We start from the raw sequence: 22,661 nt of genomic DNA, 5'->3' as shown, positions 1-22,661 counted from the left end.
ACCTTTCTAAAGGAAATGAGGTTGTATAGCATTTATGAAAATATATAAATGACCATAAACAAAAAATATGTATATTGTAAACCTTAAATAATCTAGAAGTAATCTTCATATAAATGTTTCAATATATGAAGAGTTTATTTGCAAAAACAGATTTCATTATATTTTTTTAAATCAAAAAACATGTTTTTATTGTTATCATGATCATGTTTTATTGAATTAGTTAGCTGTATTTTTACGAGTTATTATTAATTTATCAAAACAACCAAACTGCAGTTTGTCTGATAGCACTTGGAATGCACAATAAAAAATATGAATTCTTATAAAATAAAATAAACAATATAAATGAAATAAACAATATAAAAAAATAAAATGAAATAATAAAATAAATAAATAAATAAATAATAATAAGTAAAATAAAATAAATAATAATAAGTCAAGTCAAAAAAAATGATAAATAGATACATCAATAATAATATGTAAAATAAAATAAAATAATAAATTATCATTGACATATATTACTCAATGTAATTTTTCCTGTATTTTAAAATACATACAAAAATACACATGTGGAGCATTCTTGTCTATAAAGCAATGGAAAAAAAGCTCATATTCAATGTTTTTCCGAATGTGACACTGGAAAATAACTAAGAACCAGAGCACATCAATGTTTGCCAGAAACAACGACGGAAGGTAATGAGAACAAAGACATTAGAGATAGTAAATCATACATTGGCTCATTCATCACATACCGACTGGGCCCAGAGCAAACATCTCATCTGCACAATCTCATTCACAACACACCCAAACAGAGCCACAGTGAGCGCAGGTGAACTAAAGTCACTCAACAGTCACAAACTCTATTAACCAAAGTGGATCGTGTCAGGCAAACAGGAACACAGCTCCAGTCTTTCACCCTCTTGAGTTTATTCGACAACAATAAAGCAACAATTCACGTTCGGTATGTACAGATGTGTCAGGTTTGTAAAACACCAGTGTGATGACCTGCAATAATCAGCAATTCTTTGAGGAGCAATGTGGAGATGTTAGCGGCATCTAGTGGTGAGGTTGCGAATTGCAACCAACGGCTCACTCCACCCAAGCACTACGGAGGCTGACACAGAACAAACATGCCATCGCACTTTCAATTCTGAAAGTTTTAATAAAGCGTTTTAATAAAGTACAGTATCATTTGGAAGACATGTTAAAGACAAACAACTGGGGCATGCTGTCAATTACCTTGTAATTGTATTTTTTTTTAAGTAAACAACTGTTTCTGCCTGTTGCTTTTTTAACACATGTACCCAATGTTTTCTGTTGGAAATACTGAAAATTAATCTAAACTGCTATTTAAGGGACAGTTCGCCCCAAAATAAACATTGATTTATTGACTGTTGACTGTGAAACACAAAAGAAGATATTTTGTGAAATGTCGCAGTGGTTTGGTGTTCATCGATGTTGTTTGGTTTCCTCAAAATATCTTCTTTTGTGTTCTACAGATGAAAGAAACTAATACAGACATAAGGTTGAAATGTAGGTGAACTACTCTTTTCACCTGGAATCTTTCTCCACGTCCTACATGAATGACTACATGATCTACATATAAACTGGAAAGCAAATCATTCTCAATACAATCCATTAAAAAAAAATCACTAACACGGACAAACAATATGATGAAGTCAGATATTTCTTTCTTGACGTTGAAACCAGAAGCGCGAGTATTGATCGGACGGGGTCTGATCTGGGAACAGCTCTGAAGTGTTTGGTGTGGAGGTGGAAGTGTGCAGTTATTGATTTCAGCTGAATGTGATCTTATCTCCCCGCTTGCACTTTTTATAAGTGTCGAGCCTCACACGTTCACACGGGAATGATTCCCTGATCCTACAAAACAAAATTATCCAAACAAAAAGCTGATAACAAATCGGTTGTGGTCAGACCTCATGTTTCCATGTTTTTAAGATATTTTTGTTCTCGCTTACCAGCAAAACAAAATGATGCACAAAACAACTTTGGCATTGATATGCAACAGATGCTATGCAAGAGATGCATCGCTCGCTGCACAATCCATCAACACACATTAACGAAAAAAAACGTGTTCTGCACATATCAAGTTGACGTTAAAAAACATCTGTCAAAACGGCCTCATCCTGCTCTATATGAACGTGATCTGGAGTTCACAGTCGAGCAGGGATGATGTATCTGTCATCTTTGCACACGCCCAGATCATAAAACCTCTCCTGTAAGGACGTCTCTGAATATATATCCCTCAGGGGGAATGCAGCTCTGAGGTCATATCACGCTGTATCAGACCTCATCTGGAAGGTATGGAGGTCTTTGCTTCTCATCCAGCGAGAAATATGTTTGCTGGACGAGGACCAAAGGATTTTAACCCCAGGGTAGAAACAGTTCAGGAAAAGCTTTACCCAAATTTGTAATGGAAACAATGGGACACTTTGCGGATTATGTAAAGGGACCGCCTGTGAAATAAAAATAGAAAATGCACCAGATGAGTTTGTCAGACTAGAGACAGATGCTTTTCAATAGCTGCCCGAGAACTCGGATATTCTCTGAACGTCAAACCTTTCCTCTTTTTTTTGTCGCGTCAGCTCGCCTCTGAATAACCTGTTTCAACGCACTTGCATCACAAACGCTGGCAAGAGCCATTCTGAAAGAAAACTGGCACGGTCTTTCACACTCCCACATTCAGGAAAAGAATAAACTCTGAGCCGTCGCTGGAGGATTTTATATCGAGCTGACTCACGCTTCACAACACCAAGTCCATCAACGACCGTCTGGATCCCGTCCATGAGCCAAACAAAACCAAAAGATCCCAGAGACAAATGAGTCCGTGACTGGAAATGCAAACAACGAGAGTAATGACAATTCCATGTAAATAAAATGTGAAGATGTTTATCTCTATCTCATTCATACCTCCTCATTACCTAAAGCTCAAAGGTTGGGGGTTCATGTGGAATGAAAGCATTTCCAAATGCATAAATGCACGATTTCATTGCATCGCTTCCTTCTCCGTGTGTATTAATTCTCAATTCTCAAACATTCATAAGCTCGCTTTCCTGTGGCTCAGTGGTTAGAGCAATTTCAAGGTCACGGGTTCTATCCCAGGGGATTGCACATAGTCAGAAACAAATGTATAATACAATGCAATGTAAGTCACAATGGGTAAAAGCGTCCGCCAAATGCATAAATGTAAATGTAAAGCGTAAGGAAGCGTGTGTGCGCAGAGATGTTTAACAGATGAAGGTCTTTGGTGATGATGTCACTGCTCAGTGTTTCTGCAGCTGTGGTAACGAAGGGAAGGAGCTCTGATCTCAGAACTGTTTATCATCCCGTTTGGCTCTCTTTACCAAATAAACACGTGCTGATTTGAAGGGTGTGAGGCCTGCGCTCTCCGCTGGCGCTCACACGCCTGCAAATGAAGCTGCACATCTGGAGCATGGGTGTGTGCGCAAGTGTGTCAACGTGTGGCACATTACTGCATCAATGATATCACACGCATCACTGAATCGGTGCAGATTCGTAAATATTTCATAAATACGTTATTTCCTTCGACAAAGAAGCGAAAATGCGACGACATGTTTGTCCTGTGTCAGCCGCCATAGTGCTTGGGTGGAGTAAGCCATTGGTTGCAATTCGCAACCTCACCACTAGATGCCGCTATTATCTCCACATTGCTCCTGACGCATCTGTACACACCAAACGTGAATTGTTGCTTCATTGTAGTCAAATAAACCCAAGGGGGTGAAAGAGTTTTCTTCAAATGTCTGCGCCAGGCCACTTTGATGCTTGAAATGTAAACAGCCCCTTGACACACTGTGACCTTCATCTCCTAAAATTCATCCCCAACACCTACTGAAGAAACCTCAAAAAACACACACACGTGTGAAAGAAATTAGCCCGAAACGGCACGCCGTGTTTTCTTTAGCCAGGAACAAAGTGCAGCAAATAGCTTTGAGCTAATGGAACAGCCACGTCAAACGCGCAGATCAAATACAAGACACACAACCATGAAGGAAAAGAAAACTTTTGGAGGGCATTTGAATAAACACCCAGGAGAACCTGAGCCGATAAAAATAACACCTAACCGTCCGAAAGAACCCAAACCTCAGGCTTCTGCCGCAGAGGGGATTTATGTGAGGTTGTGCTCCCAAGAAAAACAAGGAGGGCCGAACCCGTAGCCCTGCTCGACGTCTTTTGTGCGTGGAGGTGAAACAGACAGAGAGCGCAGATGTGTCGCTCACAGAAAACGTCCATCCACCCACCGGGAGACTATCAGGTGTCTAGCAGCACATATGGGAGCAATCTTGATTCTCTTCATACGCTTGTGGCAGAGAGATCAGTGAAGAGCAAACCTCAAAAATTTAGTGCGACTTCATATTTTCTCCTCTATGTAACCATTTCCAGGCTTTTATTGCTTTTCCAGTCGCATCTCAAGCCTGTCGTCGATGCTACCGGAGCTCTCATTCAAGCATCCACAATCTGCAGGTTTTCTTCTGCTCTGCCTTCCTAAAGACAACTGTCATCTTTGCCTTCAATCAAACATATTACTAAAAATGTTGTATGAGTGTAAACTGAAGTTCGGCTTTGACACAACTTTCATATTTACGAAACGCGCTCAGCAGAGCAGTTTGTCCGTTTAGGGCTGCCGTAGAAACAACACGTAAGGGGACCTGCGGAGTATGTAGATAGAAATAATTCATTCTAAGGTTATAAAAATATAACGCTTCATTGTGTAAGGTCTTTATGCACCTCTGAAGACATAGTTATGTATGTTATATTGAAATTCTGTCAATAGATCCTCCAAAAAAAATCACATGGGACCATTAATTTCCAAAATAAAGATTTAGATTATTTGTAAAACATTAGAAATAAGCAAAGGACAATATTTGAATTGGGATATATGTGAGTCTTAAGAGATGACAAATGTTTTTTGATATTGCATAAATGGTCTATAAAGACCAGAAATTCTGCTTTTCTTAACATATATTTATATATAATTTAATTTGAACACAAATAGGACTATTATGGTCATCATTATAATTATCTTTATGAGGTGGGGATAAAAAAAAATCAAATGAAATAATAAAATAAATAGATACCTAAATAAATAAATAATAACAAGTAAAATAAAATAAATTAATAATAATAAGTAAAATAAAATAAATAAATAATAATAAGTAAAATAAATAAATGATAATAAGTAAAATAAATTAAATAAATGATAATAAGTAAAATAAAATAAATGATAATAAGTAAAATAAAATAAATAAATAATAAAAAGGGTAAAATCCTTATAATTCTTCATAATGTGTGTTGTAATGCATTATATGTAGTTAAACCAATTTAAAATGTGTAGTGTAACAATGAATTTCTAATTGTTATAATGTATTAACCTTAATAACCATTATTTATAAGACATTACAATGCATTAAAGAGTGCATTACAATGCTTTTAAACTACTTTTATTATACATCATTGCTTCAAGGAAAGGGTTACCAAAAAAACTGATCTATAAATATATTTATAAAAACACATTTACAAAAACGCTTGGTTATTTTCAACCCAGAAAAATGGAAAAGCTGAAAATGGTTATCATACTAAACAACGGGTTAAAACACCCCAGCATTTTGGGTTCAAACAACTACAGGTTAATTTATAACCCTACCAAAAATATTTTTTTAATTTTGAGACTGTAAAACAGTTGTTTGTTAGGGGTCAGTAGATTATTGTTCTGACTGTAATGTAAGTCTTTTCTATGAGGGTTAAATGGCAGAACAGCGGTAATGAACCTGATCTACATCCTGATTAAAGGAAATCTGTTTCCTGTCCCGCACTGAGTCAAGTTGGAGGCATATATTCAGACTTCCTTCTCTGTTGCGTGACACCCTTTCAACCTGCCCTGTATTCTGTCATAAACTTGCTCCAAACCATTTGCACTTTTGTACCTCAAATCAGCCTTTCTTGATGTTTTCCTCAAACCGTCCCAGTGGATTTTCTTTTGCCCTTCTTTGTTTGTACTATAATTAGGATAAACCCGCATCTAAGCTCCATTTTAAGTCAAGCCGATCTGTGCCTCTGTTAACCTTCAGTGAAATGAAACCGTGCCAGCGGAACACAGCGAAAAGACTTGAAGGGGAACGAACAGAACGCAAAGCAGCCATTTAATTCTTTCATTTCCTTCAAAGCCTGCTGCTTCTCTTTCCATCCTGATTAAAACCATCTCCCCGCTGTCCACCGCCTCTCCAAACAGCTGCCGGTTCTCCTCCCGAGCACGGCTCTGAATCTAAACTTAACCGTCAAAAAGACGACAGGGGCAAACATGAGAACATGAGAAACAACACCGCACAGCTGTGAAACAATACACTTGTGTTATCAACCTTTATTTTATCTTTGAGGAAGATCAGATAACTTGTTTTTTATTTTGTTTATTGAATTGTGATTAATATCTCTACTGTCCAAAGATCACCTCTAAAGATTATGAACAATATTTTCTCTATCCTGCCTTCGATTAAACTTAGTTGTTTTTACATTTTTAATGAATTCTGTATGAAAAAAATGCATTTGTAGGACTGAAAGAATAAAAATATATGAAACACCGGAAAACATTTGGGATAACCATTATCCCATTGAAACCAGCAGCCAATTCTACTAGACAGCCAGACACACTGAAGAGCCAAACAAGTGAATTTATACATTAAAATGGATCGACTGCAAATGAAAACGTACATTATGAAAATATATTATTATGGTGATTTGTGACAGTCAGCAGAATTTATATGACAGAAACCAGACGCTCATATTTCAATGCACACTCACTGTAAATATGAACACAAAATGTGCAGACGGGTCCCTCGGGCATCACTAAACCATCTATTTATAACGCCGACTGTGAAGGCAGGAATATTTCCTTTGCTTGTGAAATGCATTCGTCTTCATTTTTTTTTTTTTGGAGAGAATATTTTAGAACTGTGCTTGTGTACGTACCAACATGACACCTAAATACACGTTACGCAAAAAAGTGTGATTTGTTGTCAATTTTCAAAAATCGATTACCCTGCCTTTGACTTATGCTGGGTTGTTTTGACCACAAATGCTGGGTTGTTTTAACTCATTGTTGGGTCAAATATAAATCATTTTTGATTTATTTATTTGTTATTTGACACAACTGTTTTTTGCATCAATCACCACAAGTGAGTTTTGCATTTTCACTGCAAAACATGCTTAGATAACAAAACCATTTCAAAGCCTGAATGTCAAGTTCACGCTAAACTGAAAAAATTTCATATTTTACACTAAGAATTAATAAAAAAACTGAGCATTTTTAAGTTCATAAACATACTCACTACAGACATACAGAGACACATAAAGACACACCTTGGGATGACTACTGAGCTATTTTAAAAGAAATCATCTTGTGTGGATTACAGGACTCTGCCGTTTGACTGACACGGGGGTCAATTTCTGAACAGCACTCTTCCTTTAAGATTGATCACTGCCTAACCGCACACCACAAAGACGTCACGGCCTGCCATCACTGCCATTGACTTTAAATCACCAGATGGAAAATCAAAAATAGGAATAATGTGCATGTGTTCAGAGACCAAAGACTGAAAGAGCACTTCAGTCCTGTGTAAATGAGATTTAACTTTTGTAATGATACACACGCTGTGTTTCTTAAAATATATTGAATCTATCTGTCTACCTGTCTATCTGTCTGTCTGTTCATCTTTATCTGCATATCTGTCTTTCTGTCTGTCTATCTATGTCTGTCTATTTTTTATATCAATCTGTCTGTCTGTTTGTTAGTCTTTATCTACATATCTGTCTTTCTGTCTTTCTATCTTTTTATATCTATCTGTCTGTCTGTCTGTTCATCTTTATCTGCATATCTGTCTTTCTATCTTTTTATATCTATCTGTCTGTCTGTCTGTCTGTCTGTCTGTCTGTCTGTCTGTTCATCTTTATCTACATATCTGTCTTTCTGTCTGTCTATCTTTTTATTTCTATCTGTCTGTCTGTTTGTTCGTTTATCAGTCTATCTATTGGTGTGTCTGTCTATATCTGTCTGTCTGTCTGTTCATCTTTATCTACATATCTGTCTTTCTGTCTGTCTATCTTTATCTATATCTGTCTGTCTTTATATATCTATCTCTCTGTCAATCTATATCTCTCTGTCTATCTTTATATGTCTGTCTGTCTATCTGTCTGTCTATCTATCTGTCTGTCTGTCTCTCTGTATGTACAGTATGTCTGTCTATATGTTCATCTTTGTCTACGTATATGTATTTCTGTCTGTCTATCTATGTCTGTCTATCTTTTTATCTCTATCTTTCTTTCTGTCTGTCTGTCTGTCTGTTTGTTCGTTTATCAGTCTATCTATCTGTGTGTCTGTCTATATCTGTCTATCTAGCTGTCTGTCTGTCTGTATTTACAGTATTTCTGTCTATCTGTTCATCTTTGTCTACATATCTGTATTTCTGTCTGTCTGTCTATCTATTTTTGTCTATCTTTTTATTTCTATCTGTCTGTATGTTTGTTCGTTTATCAGTCTATCTATCTGTGTGTCTTTCTATATCTGTCTATCTCTCTATCTATCTGTCTGTCTGTCTGTATGTACAGTATGTCTGTCTATCTGTTCATCTTTATCTACATATCTGTCTGTCTATCTATCTCTGTCTATCTTTTTATATCTATCTGCCTGTCTGTCTGTTCATTTATCAGTCTATTGTTATAATCTATCAGTGTGTCTGTATCCATCTATCTATCTATCTATCTATCTATCTATCTATCTATCTATCTATCTATCTATCTATCTATCTATCTATCTATCTATCTATCTATCTAAGTCTGTTCATCCTTATCGATTTGTCTGTCAGTCTATGTCTGACTGTCTATCTGCCTATCGTTCGTCCATTTATCTGTCTGTCTGCCTGTTTGTGTATCTGGATAAACAGAGAGGAAAAGAGCAGGTCAGAGGGTCAGAGGTGAGGGACACGGTGCTAAAAATACAGAAAGATGGAGGTTGAACAGACGCTTGCTGCTCGACCCGTGGTGTTTCTTTCTCAGCGGTGTAAACTTACAGATCCTGGCACTCATCTCCCAAACAACTTCCTAAAGTTCCCCGTACCTCAATATATATAAACAAAATCAGGCGCTTGCTTCTGTTATATTAACCACAATGCGGATGATATGAACTCATTCTTAAACATTCTCTGATAACCGACACCGGTGGGAACCTCAGGTATCTTGATTCATCTCACATGCAACCGGACGCTGCATTTTCATAAATAGTGTGTCGCCTTGCAACACGACGTCAAACAAGCGGGTACGTCATGAGTAACCCGAGGTTGTCCATGTCAACATTGGAGGTAAAGATAGTTTTAAGTTAAAGTGAGTCAGCAAATGGATGGATAACGTAACTCAAACCACGTCAAATGATGGCTGCTAAAAAACCCATGGAGCAAACGGCATTAGTTATCGCAAAAGCCAAGCATCTGTTAAGACGATACATGTCTAAAAACAACACTAACAGGAGTAAGAAGAAACACAACGCTCTTGAATTAATCACTAGCAGCCACTAAGGGAGAAGCAAAGGGTAAAACTGACAGAACAAATCGATATCTGGTCTGGATTTAAACAACACATCACGTCCTGACACGCGTGAGGAGCCAAGAGCGTTTTTTTTGGGTCTCGGATCGAGTTGCGAAACTGCTGTTTGTGGTGCAGAAGAAGAGGGATCTTCAGCGAGAGCTGTTAAACGACTTTAATTGTATAACAAAACGGATGAGTGTAAAATCTAACGCAGCACTGAAGTGGGAAGAAAATCTCTCATTATTTCACCACGATGCTAATTGGCATCAGTCCCCGCAGATGAAAAGTCTGCCAGCCTACGGTCGACCTCGGGCCTGGAAACAAATGATTGGCCAAATGTAAGAGAGCATACACATATTACTGCTTTAGTGAGGACAAAGTGAAATGGAAAGCAAAACACCCAAAAAAATACGGCACAACGAAGCTGCAGCTATGATAAAACACACCTGAACCAGACAACCAGGTTGATGTGGATGAAACCAAAAACAACAGAAGGTTTCCGTAGATCTCCAAACTCAGGTCAAAATGAGCATTTGCAGATGCTGTAAATGATACAGTCTTACTCACCATTTGGCTTATATGTTTGGTAAGATCTGCATAACATAACACATGGTTTAAATCAAATTGTGAGATAGTCTTTTGGTATACCGTTGAATGCTAGTGATGTAAGCGGATCAAATTAAATCAAAAGAATAAAACCATCCACAGAAGAATCTTAAAAACTTTCGTTCAAAAGCTGCAGTAAAGGGACAGTTCAGCCAAAAACTCAAATTAGTTTTTTTTTTACTAATATCAGTCAGAAGCTTTATTTTTTAAGCCACGTGGACTTTAAAGCATCAAAGTTCACGTGGTTTAAAAAATAAAGCTTCGTAATGACGGATATAAGTAAACAAACGGCAAATTTTACTGAAATTTTACATACTATACAGTCTCAACAATCCCTTTCTGCATGTGGCGCTAAACGTACCAGACGCTGGTATCCCATCCGTCACCAATACTACAAGAAGAAGATTGCGATTGTGTGCAGAGGCTGCACATTATGGCTAATATTATAAAAAATGACGTTCAGTTTTATGAAAATATCAAACGATTCGCTTCACGAAACATCAACATGTCGCCTGGAGCCGCTTTTTGGAATTATGTGCTTTGGGAACTCTTAGACATGTGGACCCCATAGACTCCCATTATATGAGGCAGAGAGGACTGCGGATTTAATAAACAATCTTCTTTATGGTTTTACTCAAGAAAAATGTCACCTACATCTCGGATGGCCTGAGGATGAGTAAATAAACGAAAAATTGGAGCTTTTGGTGGAATTATCCCTTTAAATTGGCTCAAATTAGCATTACAAGTCACTTGAACGAATTTAAAACTGAAGTGGAAATTAGTTTAACCTTATTTTTATTTTATTAGTTATAAAAGTTCAACTAGATTTTTTTAAGTTCAAGTGACTTGTAACGTCACATTCATATAACTTAAGGTTTAAGGCAGATTTTGAACTTAAGTTCGTTTTTTTCCAGTGCATGTAACAACACATTTACCTCAATGAAGAAAAATCATCACAATAATGCAATTAAAACTACAAGAAGAACTCATTGTGCCAATGTGTGCATCACAGCCTGATGTTTCTAAGCACACGGTCCAACTACTGCACCACATCAGTCCAGTGAACATCAAACAACACACCCCCAAAACTTAACAGAATAAAGCGTAACATTTAATGAGAACATGGATTTAATGAGAATTATTCATTCATTGCATATCGACTTTAACGACTCGAAGAACAGTGAAATATGGAAAAACAATCTTTAATCTGGTTTTAGATCAGTGTTTCTAAAAAAGTGGCTCGACACAGAAATGTGGAGATGCAATTAGAAGGAATCTGGTTCCAGGTGGGAGGAGTTACGGAGGGGTCGTGTCCTCGGCAGCCTGCGCTCCCTGCATTTCAATGTCTTTTGCATTCTGCTTCACTGGTTTTAATTTCCTCACAGCCACATTAAAACGTCTTTAAAGTTCATCTTTAAAGTTCATCAAGACTCACAGATGTGCGATAGATGCATAAATGATGAGCCAGATTATTAAAATGCTTACACACAAACACAAACCGTCATGTCTCGGTCCATCTTTCTCTCAACAATCACTTCTATCAGAACAAAGCAACACACAGAAAGTCATCGACTCTATGGTGGTGATTATGTCTTTTAAACTTTTATGGGTTCACATTGATGTCTTGTTTTACTCTTGTAAACGATTACCTAGAATTAATGCAAATATCTTTTGAATAGTATAAATATTACAGGTTAACGGTAAAAACAATAAATAAGTTGTTGATTGAGTTATTTGGTACATTTTTTCCAAATTCTTTATAGTAAAATTAAAACTATTCAAATTGTTTGTTTGACAAAACTATTAAATGTATTTGCATAGAATCTGATTACTGTTTCCAAAACATTTCATTATTGTGTTGTTGTGTTTGTTGCGTTTTTATCACTAGACGTTTTTGTAACTTGGAAAGCAAGATTTTTAAACATTAACTTTTTTAGAGTAACAGAGGCGTTTTTTCACACTACCTGTTAAAAGTTCATGGTCTCTTGACTAAAATGTTTCTCATAATCTGGTATAAATTTTGTAGATAAAAATAGAACTGTGCAAACATTATAGAAAAGAATAAAATCTAAATTATATTTGATAAAAATGTGTTATTTAAAAAAATTAATAAATATGACATGGTTGACCTGGATTGAATATTGAAGAAAGAGCAGCCAATACAAGCTCAGCCGTGAGTACTGTAGATGAGAACATTTCGGCAAATATTGGATATTCGTTTACACAGTACAATTCTCAAAGTTACATTTATGACAAGTTTATTTTTTAATGCACAAAAATGATGAATCCAGAATGAGTTAGTGACCCAGATTTGAACTTTCTATGGTAGTGAATACTGAACATCAGCACCTCTCTTCTGCATCTGTAGATGGATTGAGCATCTCTCCTCAGGACGACCGTCTTCACTCTCTAAACTCATCACGGTGAGCAAACGTCTGGCCGCCACCTCACATTCTCATGCATAACCATGGCGTATCTACATCAGTCAGTATTTTATTAAGTCGGGTGGAAATCCAAAGCGGTTCTGTGATGGGTAAGGTGACGAATGAGGCGCGATCGGAACGGTTTCGAATTTCCCATGCAGATGGTTTCAGAACCACCGGATGGAAAATCCGATACATTATACACTAAAAACTGAGTGGAAAAACAGTCAGGGGATAATGGTTTAACCTGCAGTAATAGTAAAATATCTACCGGTGTTGTGTCAGGTGAAGAAGACGTGTGCACAAGTGAAGCAAGATGACCTGCGAGTACACAAACAACCTGGATAACATTATGAAGGGGAAACATGCATGCAAATGTTGAGACGACACAAACTTTCCTTTGTCTAACTGTTGATGCCGGTATTAGGGGGGTTTCCAAACTTCAGGAAGCTTGTGCGGAATAAATTATGTTAAGTCAAAGTCTCCAAATGACGTATCCAATAGTTTGAGGTTTAGCATGACTTGATTCTGAGACGTAGATCAACAGGTGATTTTGGTTTTGGTGTCGTTTAAAGTTCAAATCAGCAGGTTTGGATTGTGGATCTTATACTATATAAGAGACCCTTTCACTCTCATATGGTTCCAAATGTGTCTGTGGAACACAAAAGAAGATATTTCGAGAAATGTCTCGGTGGTTTTGTGTTCATAACATGGAAGTCAATGGTGTTCAGTGTTGTTGGCTTATCAACGTTCTTCAACAGGTCTTCTTTTGTGTTTCGGGTGTATTTGAGTGTTGAATGAGGTATTGAGGCAGTCTTGTCACACGAGCACGTCAACATCATCCCTAATCTGTCCCGACAGTCTGAACGCAGAGAAATAAACCATCATTAGTTTAATGATACAAGGGCACAAAGATCACGCAGAACCTCCTCCTCACAGGGGTCTGTGATCTCTCTCTCTCTCTCTCTCTCTCTCTCTACTGAAGTGATCGATATACTGCCGGCTTTTCTAATTTACTCCGGTAATGAGTGACAGACGTCGGGCGTGTGCCTAGCGACTCCACACAAACTGGGGTCCCGAACGTTTCGGACGCTGTTTGTTTGATGTCTTGTGCTTTGAAACGTTCACTGGGGGGTTACTTGTGAAACCGGAGAAGAAATCTTACACCAGCTCTTTATTATTCCATAAGATCCTCATGTTCTGGTTCATCAATGGCACACCGAGATCAGGCTTCGAGATGAGAGGGTCGGAAAATGGATTCTGTCACCACGGCAACCGCATCTTTTTGATCTGGTCTGTACCGGATCTCTTTCTTCTGAAAGTATCATCTCCTGGTCCCAACGGATGATTGACAACTCTACGGATGCGGTGCTCCCATAAACTTCATGGGATGAGATCTCAATCCTTCTGAATTCGGCGGAACAGGCAGCCATCTTGGCTCCAGGTGTCGGACACATGTGTGTGCTTAGCAAATTAGCAAGAAGAAAGAGCATATCTGGCCGACGGCTTTGCTAATGAGACCTCGGCATAAAAAAAACACATCTGCGCGCGTGCAGAGCCGAGACACCGCCAGCTGGCCGAAGACCGGACTCCGAAAACACACACACGTCACACATCTGTGTGCATTTAAACACTATGAATTGATTCCGTCTGTACTAGACTGATATTATAAATTAAATTAGGCAAAACATTGAATATTTCATGCCTAGTTCTTTTGCTATTTAACTTTAAGCATTAAAGCTGTCAAGCAACCACCAAAAGTAACTAAATAACACATACGAGAAAGAAACCGAGCCAAACTAATAGATTATAACAACCAAAAAACAAAGTTTTCAGTAAAAATGAATTTCTAACATTTATTTTTATAAATGTACTGATGAAAGAACAAAATAAATAATAAGAAATGTGCATTTGTTTTATTTATGTCATATTAACGTGATGTGAAAAACTGACATTTCACTGTTTCAAATATAAGATTATTGTTAAAAATTCTTTCTTGCTGTGAAGATAATTTCTCCCAAATCTCAAATAAAAATATATAGTTTCTATTTGCATTTACTTATTTTTTTTACTTATTTACTTATATTTACTTACTATTTGCATAAAATGAAAACTGGAGAAACGGGTGAAAACAAAAAACACAAAAACTCAAATAAATATAAATTTATTTAGAAAAAGAATGTGATAAGCTGTATGTGTCTTGTCATTCTGTCAGTCTTTAACATTGCTGTCAATGACTTTATGTCCCTCCTGGGGTTTGATTTAGTTAAAATTCAACAAACACCGGACTGGAATAACCACAACACATCTAGAAATGATGATTAAATGAAAATTTAAAAATGGTCTTTTAACCGAATGCGATGTATCCTCCTACTTTGCAGAGAAACTGAAATATGGCGAAGAGAAAAAAAGGCTTTAGATTTTCTTATATCAATCTGAAAACTTATTTCAGAGGACGGTATCAGATATTCAGGCACAGAAGTCACTTGATGGTCTTCAGAGAAAATAATTACTGGAAATAAATCAGACGAATGAAAAACACGTGGGTAATATTGGCTGTTCTCCGTGAGCCTGTACCAGGCCAATGCTAACACATAAAGATCTGTGATCTGATTCCTGTATGCATTACAACACAACACCATAACACATGGCAAAACACAAGAGGTGAAGGTTCACGCTCCAATGTGACGGTTCAGAGGGAGGTCACGTTTATCTCCACAACCGAATTTTCATTTTCTTCATTTTCTTTCGCACATTCTTCTATTATTTACTTATAACTAACAAAGGGAGCTATTTCAAAAGACCCGATGGGAAAAATGCTCCTTTTATCCAAAATCAATATTTACGCGGCTATGCTCAGCTGCAGTACGAGAGAGACACTCATGTGGACGGCCCAACCAAATGGTAAATGGATTATCCGCTTATAATCACATATCTACCTGGTGGTCGCATATGATCAGAGGTTTATGAAAAGTGTTCTTGGGCATAACTCTTACTGTATCAATGGCGGACGTTACCCCCCATTTAAAAAGTGTTTACAGATGTCTGCGCTTCTTGGGATCACCTGCATTGATCTAATATGTATGATTCTGCTGTCAAGCTTGCAGCAGGGGTCTAAAGCAGTGGTCTCAAAAGGGGGGCGTCCATCACAAGGGGGCCTTCCAAGGGGGACTGAAAAGGACTAATACTTTAATATTAGACAAAACTTGCATTGAAATACACTTTAAAAAACAATATTTATTATCATTTGTTCATTTTTATAACGTATAAACAGCTCTGAAATATTTCAATGGGTAGAAAGAGTTTTTGTGAGCGGGAGGGGGGGCCTTTGAATATTGTTGAATACAGTGGGGGGGGGGGGGCTTGGAGTCAATAAGGTTGAGAACCTCTTGTCTATAGAGATCAAACAGTTCAGGCCTTGGGTAAACAAATTTCATTTCACCAACTTCAAGCAAACATCAGCATTCACATAAATCACTGCGCAATACGGTCAAATTTTCCTGGAGTACAACAATAAACCTTATGAACGTTATATATTTGTAAATGTTGACACTATTAAACATAGTGTTTGTATTACACGTTCCATAGCTGTAAACACTGAGGGTTTACAGAAACAGACAGATTCACGATAAACCACAACACCAGCTGCAAGTGTCCAGCCTTCAAACTTATTTATTTCAGAGAAAAACGTTGTGATGAAGACAATCTTGACACTAGTTAGAAATATTTATATTCTGTCATGATTCATTCACCCTCATGTGGTTCAAAACCTGTATGTGACTCTCTTCTGTGGATCACAAAAGAAGATATTTTGAGAAATACAATGGAAGTCAATGGGGTCCTAGTTACAGACGTTCTGTAAAATCTTCTTTTGCATTTTGCACAATATATCATTTTTGCGTGCACCGCTCCTTTAATACGTCCAAAGCAGATGTCCAAAATCCACAACTCAAATCTAAGATCCCTAATTAAAGTTCTTTCCATTATTTATCCGTCATTAATTATGGTCTATTGGTTTTCATTCTACTGATAAATCAAAATTTGGAATAACCTTTATGACACAAATGTACAGTATACCCAACAAAGCGTCTATGAATCTGCGCATCCCACAAACCCTTGCAGCCGCTCAGTCTGCTCAGAATGTTTTGTGTTGAAACCGGCCCCATCTTTCCTCCTCTTGAACCCTCTCCAAAGCCTCTATGATTTCACGAAAAGCAGCAGAAGCTGAAGACGAAATCGAGAAATCTGGCCCCCACGTCCAGAAAATATTCTCTTTCCTGTCTTTCATGCTGCCAGGGACCGCATCGCTCCATCTCTGAGGCCAGCGCGGCCTAAAACTATGAGGAGTATTTTCAGCTCTGTAATTTTAAACACAGAACCATACACAAAAAATACACAAGTTTTTACAAAGCCTGTGTCCCACCCAACCCTGACACCCTGTGCCCATTAAACTAACAATCTCTGCTGAAAATGAGCTGGATTTTACTAATCAATTGAAACCACACATAAATCAGCGGGGAAGAATGGTGACCGCAGCACGTGGAAGCAAAGCATGATGGGTAAGCCATGGCCAATAAACCCTGTTACCCCTCAGAGGTCCACGAATTCATGGAATGTTTCATACATGTCAATTAACATTAAACTGTTGCGATTCGTTTCTAGAAAAGATCCTGGAAAAAAGCCGAAATTTTATGGCAGCTAAGGCGCCGAAACATTCTGTAAAAAAACAGTTTTTGCTGTAAAATTACACCGGGGTCTTTTGGTGGTTAATTTAACATGTTCTGACTCTTTCCTTTAATTTCAAAATACATGAAAAATATGAAGAAAAAAAACTGGAAAATTCCATAAAATTAGTTTTAATTCTTGAAAAATCTGCAAAAAAACTGTAAAATTCTGTAAAATTTTACATTACAGCAGGCGTTTGATGTAACTTTGCTGTATTTGTATTTTCTGTATTTTATCTTTTGCATATTTCATATGATTTATCTTCCTTATGTCTGTACTGTTTTATGTCTGTCCTGCAAAAATCTACTTAACTCATTCGCCGCCAGCCTTTTAAAAAAAATGTTGCCAGCCTACGCCTTACATTTTCACCCAACTTTAATGGCTCACAGTAAATTTTCTGTAAAGAATATATGGACAAACAATATGTGAAATGAAAGAACAGAGTCTTGGCTTTTAAACAAAAGAAACCGTATTCTTCTATCTTCATTTGTTCGCTTTGTTTCACTCCGTAGATGACTAAAGAGGTGTAAGCAGAAATATTATAAAGCAGTAAAGGTTAAGAGATCTATAGGCATTTAACAGTATGTCTTGCATTAGAACACCCCTTACCATAAATAAATACAAATTAATTTAGGACAAATGTTACATAGAGATAATGGGTTTAAAGGACATAAATCACAAAGGCCCAAGCACGTGCATTCGCCATATAAAAATCAAGACAAAGCAGAAAATCTTCGTTCAAACCACACATTCTCCCAGCACACACATAGACACGCAGTCATGCCGGCTACCTAAAATACAGCCGTGTGTCCGAACGTCCACACAGAGACTGATTACAGATCAGACTCAAACCTTCCAAAAGAGTAAATTACACAGTCTCGCTTCTTCATGTAAATACACCGGACTACAATTAGCCTCTATTTTTACCCCACCTGTCTATATCACACAATCCGCGGAAATAAAGCAAGCAAACCAAGCGGCCGCTCACTTGTCATCGGCCGGCACATGAAAGCACAGCATTACAGGCTCAGGCTGTGTCTTAACGTGACTGTCTATAAATACATCTCTCATTTGCTGAGCCACATTTCATTTTTTTTTGGGAACGTATACAGTCACGGAAAAAATAAGAGATCATTTTAATGTAATTATGTTTTTTAGATGTATTGTGGTCATTCCAGTCCAGTGTCTGTTTAATTTCCTGTGAAAAAGTAAAGTAAGGGATTACTCTTCATTTATTTACAGTTACTTATGATGTAAATAAACTAAATACCGTGTTTGTGGAACAGTGGAATTGACATCAAAATTTTATATCCGTGCTTTAATGTATAATTCTAACATTTGTAATACTTTCCATCACTTAATAATACTACTTTATGTAGTTTATATTATTTATATGAACAAATTAAAACAGCCTTTCATGTCTACCCTTGAATCACTTAACTAATCAAGGTTGATCAGGGTGGATATAGGATATTGAAAGTAATCACTAATAAGTCATTAAATACTTTTTGGAGAGATTCATTTGTACAGTTATCTAATAGGCCCTTTTCACAATGACGTAACTTAACTTCCGCCTTTTCGAAAAGGAGTGTATCATAACACCCGCCTTGCAACAAAAAAGAGGACGAAGAACTTCCATGTTGCCGTCACGCTAGAATTGAACAACGGTGAAAAAAACTGACAGAACACGTATTGAAGAACTTATCCTAGCACTATTACACTATTGAATATGCAATAAGTTCCTAGTAATTAACACTGGACAAGACACATCGCACATGATAAAAGGTTACTTTCAAAAATGCTTGTCGAGTTTAACTTGACCTAAATACATGTAGAAATGTTACTGTAGTTTCGCTCAAAGTTCAAGTCACTTGATTTACGAATGAGTCAGTCAATGAATTATAATGAATCAACTGGTTTGTATGAACACCTAGACCTCAACAGGCCATATAACGAAATCTCCATTTAATCTTTTTTAACCTGCTGTAAGATATCTATAGTCAACCCTACTTATATTTACTGTAAAGCATCGTGCCTGGTTAAAAAAAAACTTGAAATGCTGATGAAGAGAAAGACAAAAAAGGAAAAGATGCAAATGAAGACAGAGAGAAAAGCACAAAGCGTGTGCCGTATTGAACTTTCTTAGTTTCACCGATGAGAAAAAAACAACTTTAACTCTCATGCACACACTGACTGGGCCAAAATCCAATAATCTGAAGCTCTAACAACACAGTGACACGGATCACACAAGAGTGTGTGTGTGTGTGTTTAGATCACAGCAGGGCCTCAGATGTCAGATCTAACACGTTGGGAGACGTTAATCCTTTCTGTAAACCATCCAAACTACCGGTTGTTTGCTCAGAGAGCAGCATGGGTAATAGATAATCCACCGTCATCGGATTCTGCCTCAGCTTTATGTACCTTCAGAAGACACTACAAATAAAAAGCCTCTCGCCGTTGGCGAAGGCTCGGCTGAGGTCACAACTCACCTCAGAGAGGACTGTGGGAATGTTTGGTCAGACTCGACCCGAACTTCCTCGTTCCTGCTCAGGTCGGTAGAATTGATTTGTTTCTGACACCACAGTCTCGATCGCACCATCGCGGTGTCTCGGATCAAACGGTCAGGGTCAAACGGACATCATACTGTACCGTTTCCCAGGGATCAGTGCGTTTCGATGGTGACCAGCTCATGAGAAACAAGCAAGGCGAATTGTACACCCATCTGTGTGTAATATATTAACATTCATGGAAAGCAAACGGAAAATATCTGTTTTTGTAGTTTAAGCAGGAATTTGCTACTTTTCTCTCTCTCGCCACCTCTGTTTGAAACATAAAATTGCAGCTTTATGTACATTACACAAATGACCTCAAACTGACATGAATGAAACAATTCACATTGTTCAAGCAAGAAGGTGACAGCAGGTCAAAGGTTAAGAGGAAATGATGCGTCCAGCACAGGAAGCTTGTAAAGAAAAGAGCTTTTCACAAACCTGAACCGCTGATGGCTGAGCCCTCGGGTCGAAGATACGCAGCTTCTTGTCCTTTAGAGAGAAACGTATAACAGGTTAAAATATAACTGTAATAGGTCATGATTTAAGATACATCACAAATTTTATTTAAACTGAAATTCATGATTTTATCGACACTACGTTTTGTTATTTTGCACAAAAATACAGAAAGTTGGCTAAACACTGATTTCAATCTTTGATATGTTTTTATTCCGTTAGTTAATATATTCAAGATATCAGGATTATACTTTCATAGAATATTCTTTACATTGTGAACAATGTAAATAAAAACAGAAAATCACAAAAATGGCAAACCCCCTGGCAAACTTCTGGACTGTGTTTGGTTATAATATAACAATTTATTTTATATTACATTTACATTAATATTATTTATATTAATGTTTTGTAGTATGTGAACAATGATAAATTACAATAAAACTGCTTAACAGTTATTGACTCTTTGTGGAAGTCTAACCGGAAGTTAAGTTTGGGACACATAATGTTTCTTTTATGTTCTTACCACTGAAATTGTCTACAAGTAGTTAAAAGCAAACCTTATATAAACGGTTTCAACACGCGCCGGGACTGCTAGTTAACTGCAGTTAACTAGTCTGTGTTTGGCTAGTGTCTAATAATAAAACGATTTATTAGGGATGTGAAGCGATTAATTTATTTTAATCTAATTAATTATATGATGTTGCGAGTCATTTATAGAATTTAATCACTGATCACATTTGACCATCATATCATTTAAAGCCATAATAGACAATACAGATAGTAGCTTCAGATGTTAAGATGTTAAATTACAGCCATAATTTAGTTTATTATAATTAAAGACCAAAACAGTTTGGATCCGAACATTCTTAAGAAATATCTTCATTTTCCCCAAAGAAATAGTAATTGAAGTTACATTAGATATTTAGAAATAGGAGAAATAATTGAGATATTTGTGACCCTGGAAAACAAAACAAGTATTAAGGGTCAATTTTTCCAAATTGAGATTTTTAAATAATCTGAAAAATGAATAAATAAACTTTCCATTGATGTGTGATTTGTTCAAATAGGACAATATTGTGCGAGATATAAATATTTGAAAATCTGGAATCTGAGGGTGCAAATAAATTATTATAATTAATGTGTTAAATGCACAGCCCTACTATTTATATTTTATTTAATTTATGTTAATATTAATTTATCTTATAATTTTATTGTGCAATAATTGTATTAAATTAACGTTTTGTTGAATTTTGTTGTATGTTCATTTTATAAAATAAACAATTTGTTCAATGGGTCCTGTGGTTTGGTGGCATTTAAAGAAGCCATTTAGTACAGTGACATCTAGTGGTTGAGATTGGTATTGCAGTCTTAATTCAAAATAACGGAGAGACAAGTTAAGCCAAGTAACGGTTCTTCTCGGGTTATTTTGCTTGTTATTAGAAATAATCTACAAGGTGCTCTATAGTTGAATGTGTACCGGAAGTTAATGGCGTCAGTAACGTGTGTTTATGTTTTGCTTTGAAACTGTCTATAGACGTTACAGTAGGGTAGCATTAAAAACGTCTCCAATTGAAAACGTAGTAATGTCTGACACTTTCATAGTCTGAATGTACTGTGGCTCTAAATCAGTCAAAACCACCGTCTGCTTAAACCCCGGAGGACACACTCAACGTCAAAATCAGTTTGGACGATCAGTGACCATCAGATGACCTTATTAGCCCAAAAATACATCCAATCAGAAGAGAGAACAAGTGAGCTCAGCGAGGGGAAGTGAGAGCTAATAGAAACAGTCTGTGCGTGCTGTCGCTCAACGTCATCCTTCAACACAACATATCCTTAATGAAGACCAGAGACCAACACATACACTTGTGAAACCTCACAGAAAAAAAGTATAATCTCTGACTTTGACTCCAACTCACAGTACTTCACAAGTATGTAAAGTAACCTACAATTTTATGCATCAAAGAGAGAAAAAGAGGCAACAGTTTACTAAAAATACGACCTATCTTGGAAGCCCACTTGAAACCAAGATATTTTTTCAAACCCTCCCTAAAAATAACAGTTCCTTTCCCACCGTGCCCACCGTCAGAAACCACCGTGGCATCGTCTGTGACCATAATCTCCAAAAAACATTCATAGCACATGTCGCCAAAGCCAAGATATCTGACCAATAAAGCAACATAAACAAACAGTCACCGCTCACGAGGAAGCACACTACTCGACCACTGCTTCACTGTAGACTGTAAAGGTAAAATAATCTGATCAGAAAGTTTATATTGAGATCTTCAATAATATT

The 22,661-nt window shown here is 37.0% G+C and overlaps 1 protein-coding gene across 1 annotated transcript in view; it reads right to left on the bottom strand.

The window, feature by feature from the left end:
- coro7 (coronin 7) overlaps positions 1–22,661 on the bottom strand; it is a 109,568-nt gene that overhangs the window by 72,755 nt on the left and 14,152 nt on the right. Inside the window, exon 7 of the mRNA XM_056752177.1 lies at positions 20,351–20,401. Coding sequence (XP_056608155.1) covers positions 20,351–20,401 — 51 coding nt within the window. The remainder of the gene's footprint in view (positions 1–20,350; positions 20,402–22,661) is intronic.

This window comes from Triplophysa dalaica, chromosome 7 (assembly GCF_015846415.1).
Source record: "Triplophysa dalaica isolate WHDGS20190420 chromosome 7, ASM1584641v1, whole genome shotgun sequence".
Lineage (NCBI taxonomy): Eukaryota > Metazoa > Chordata > Actinopteri > Cypriniformes > Nemacheilidae > Triplophysa > Triplophysa dalaica.
The sequence above is the reverse complement of the archived record's forward strand: the minus strand, read 5'-3'. Positions and strand labels throughout refer to the sequence as shown.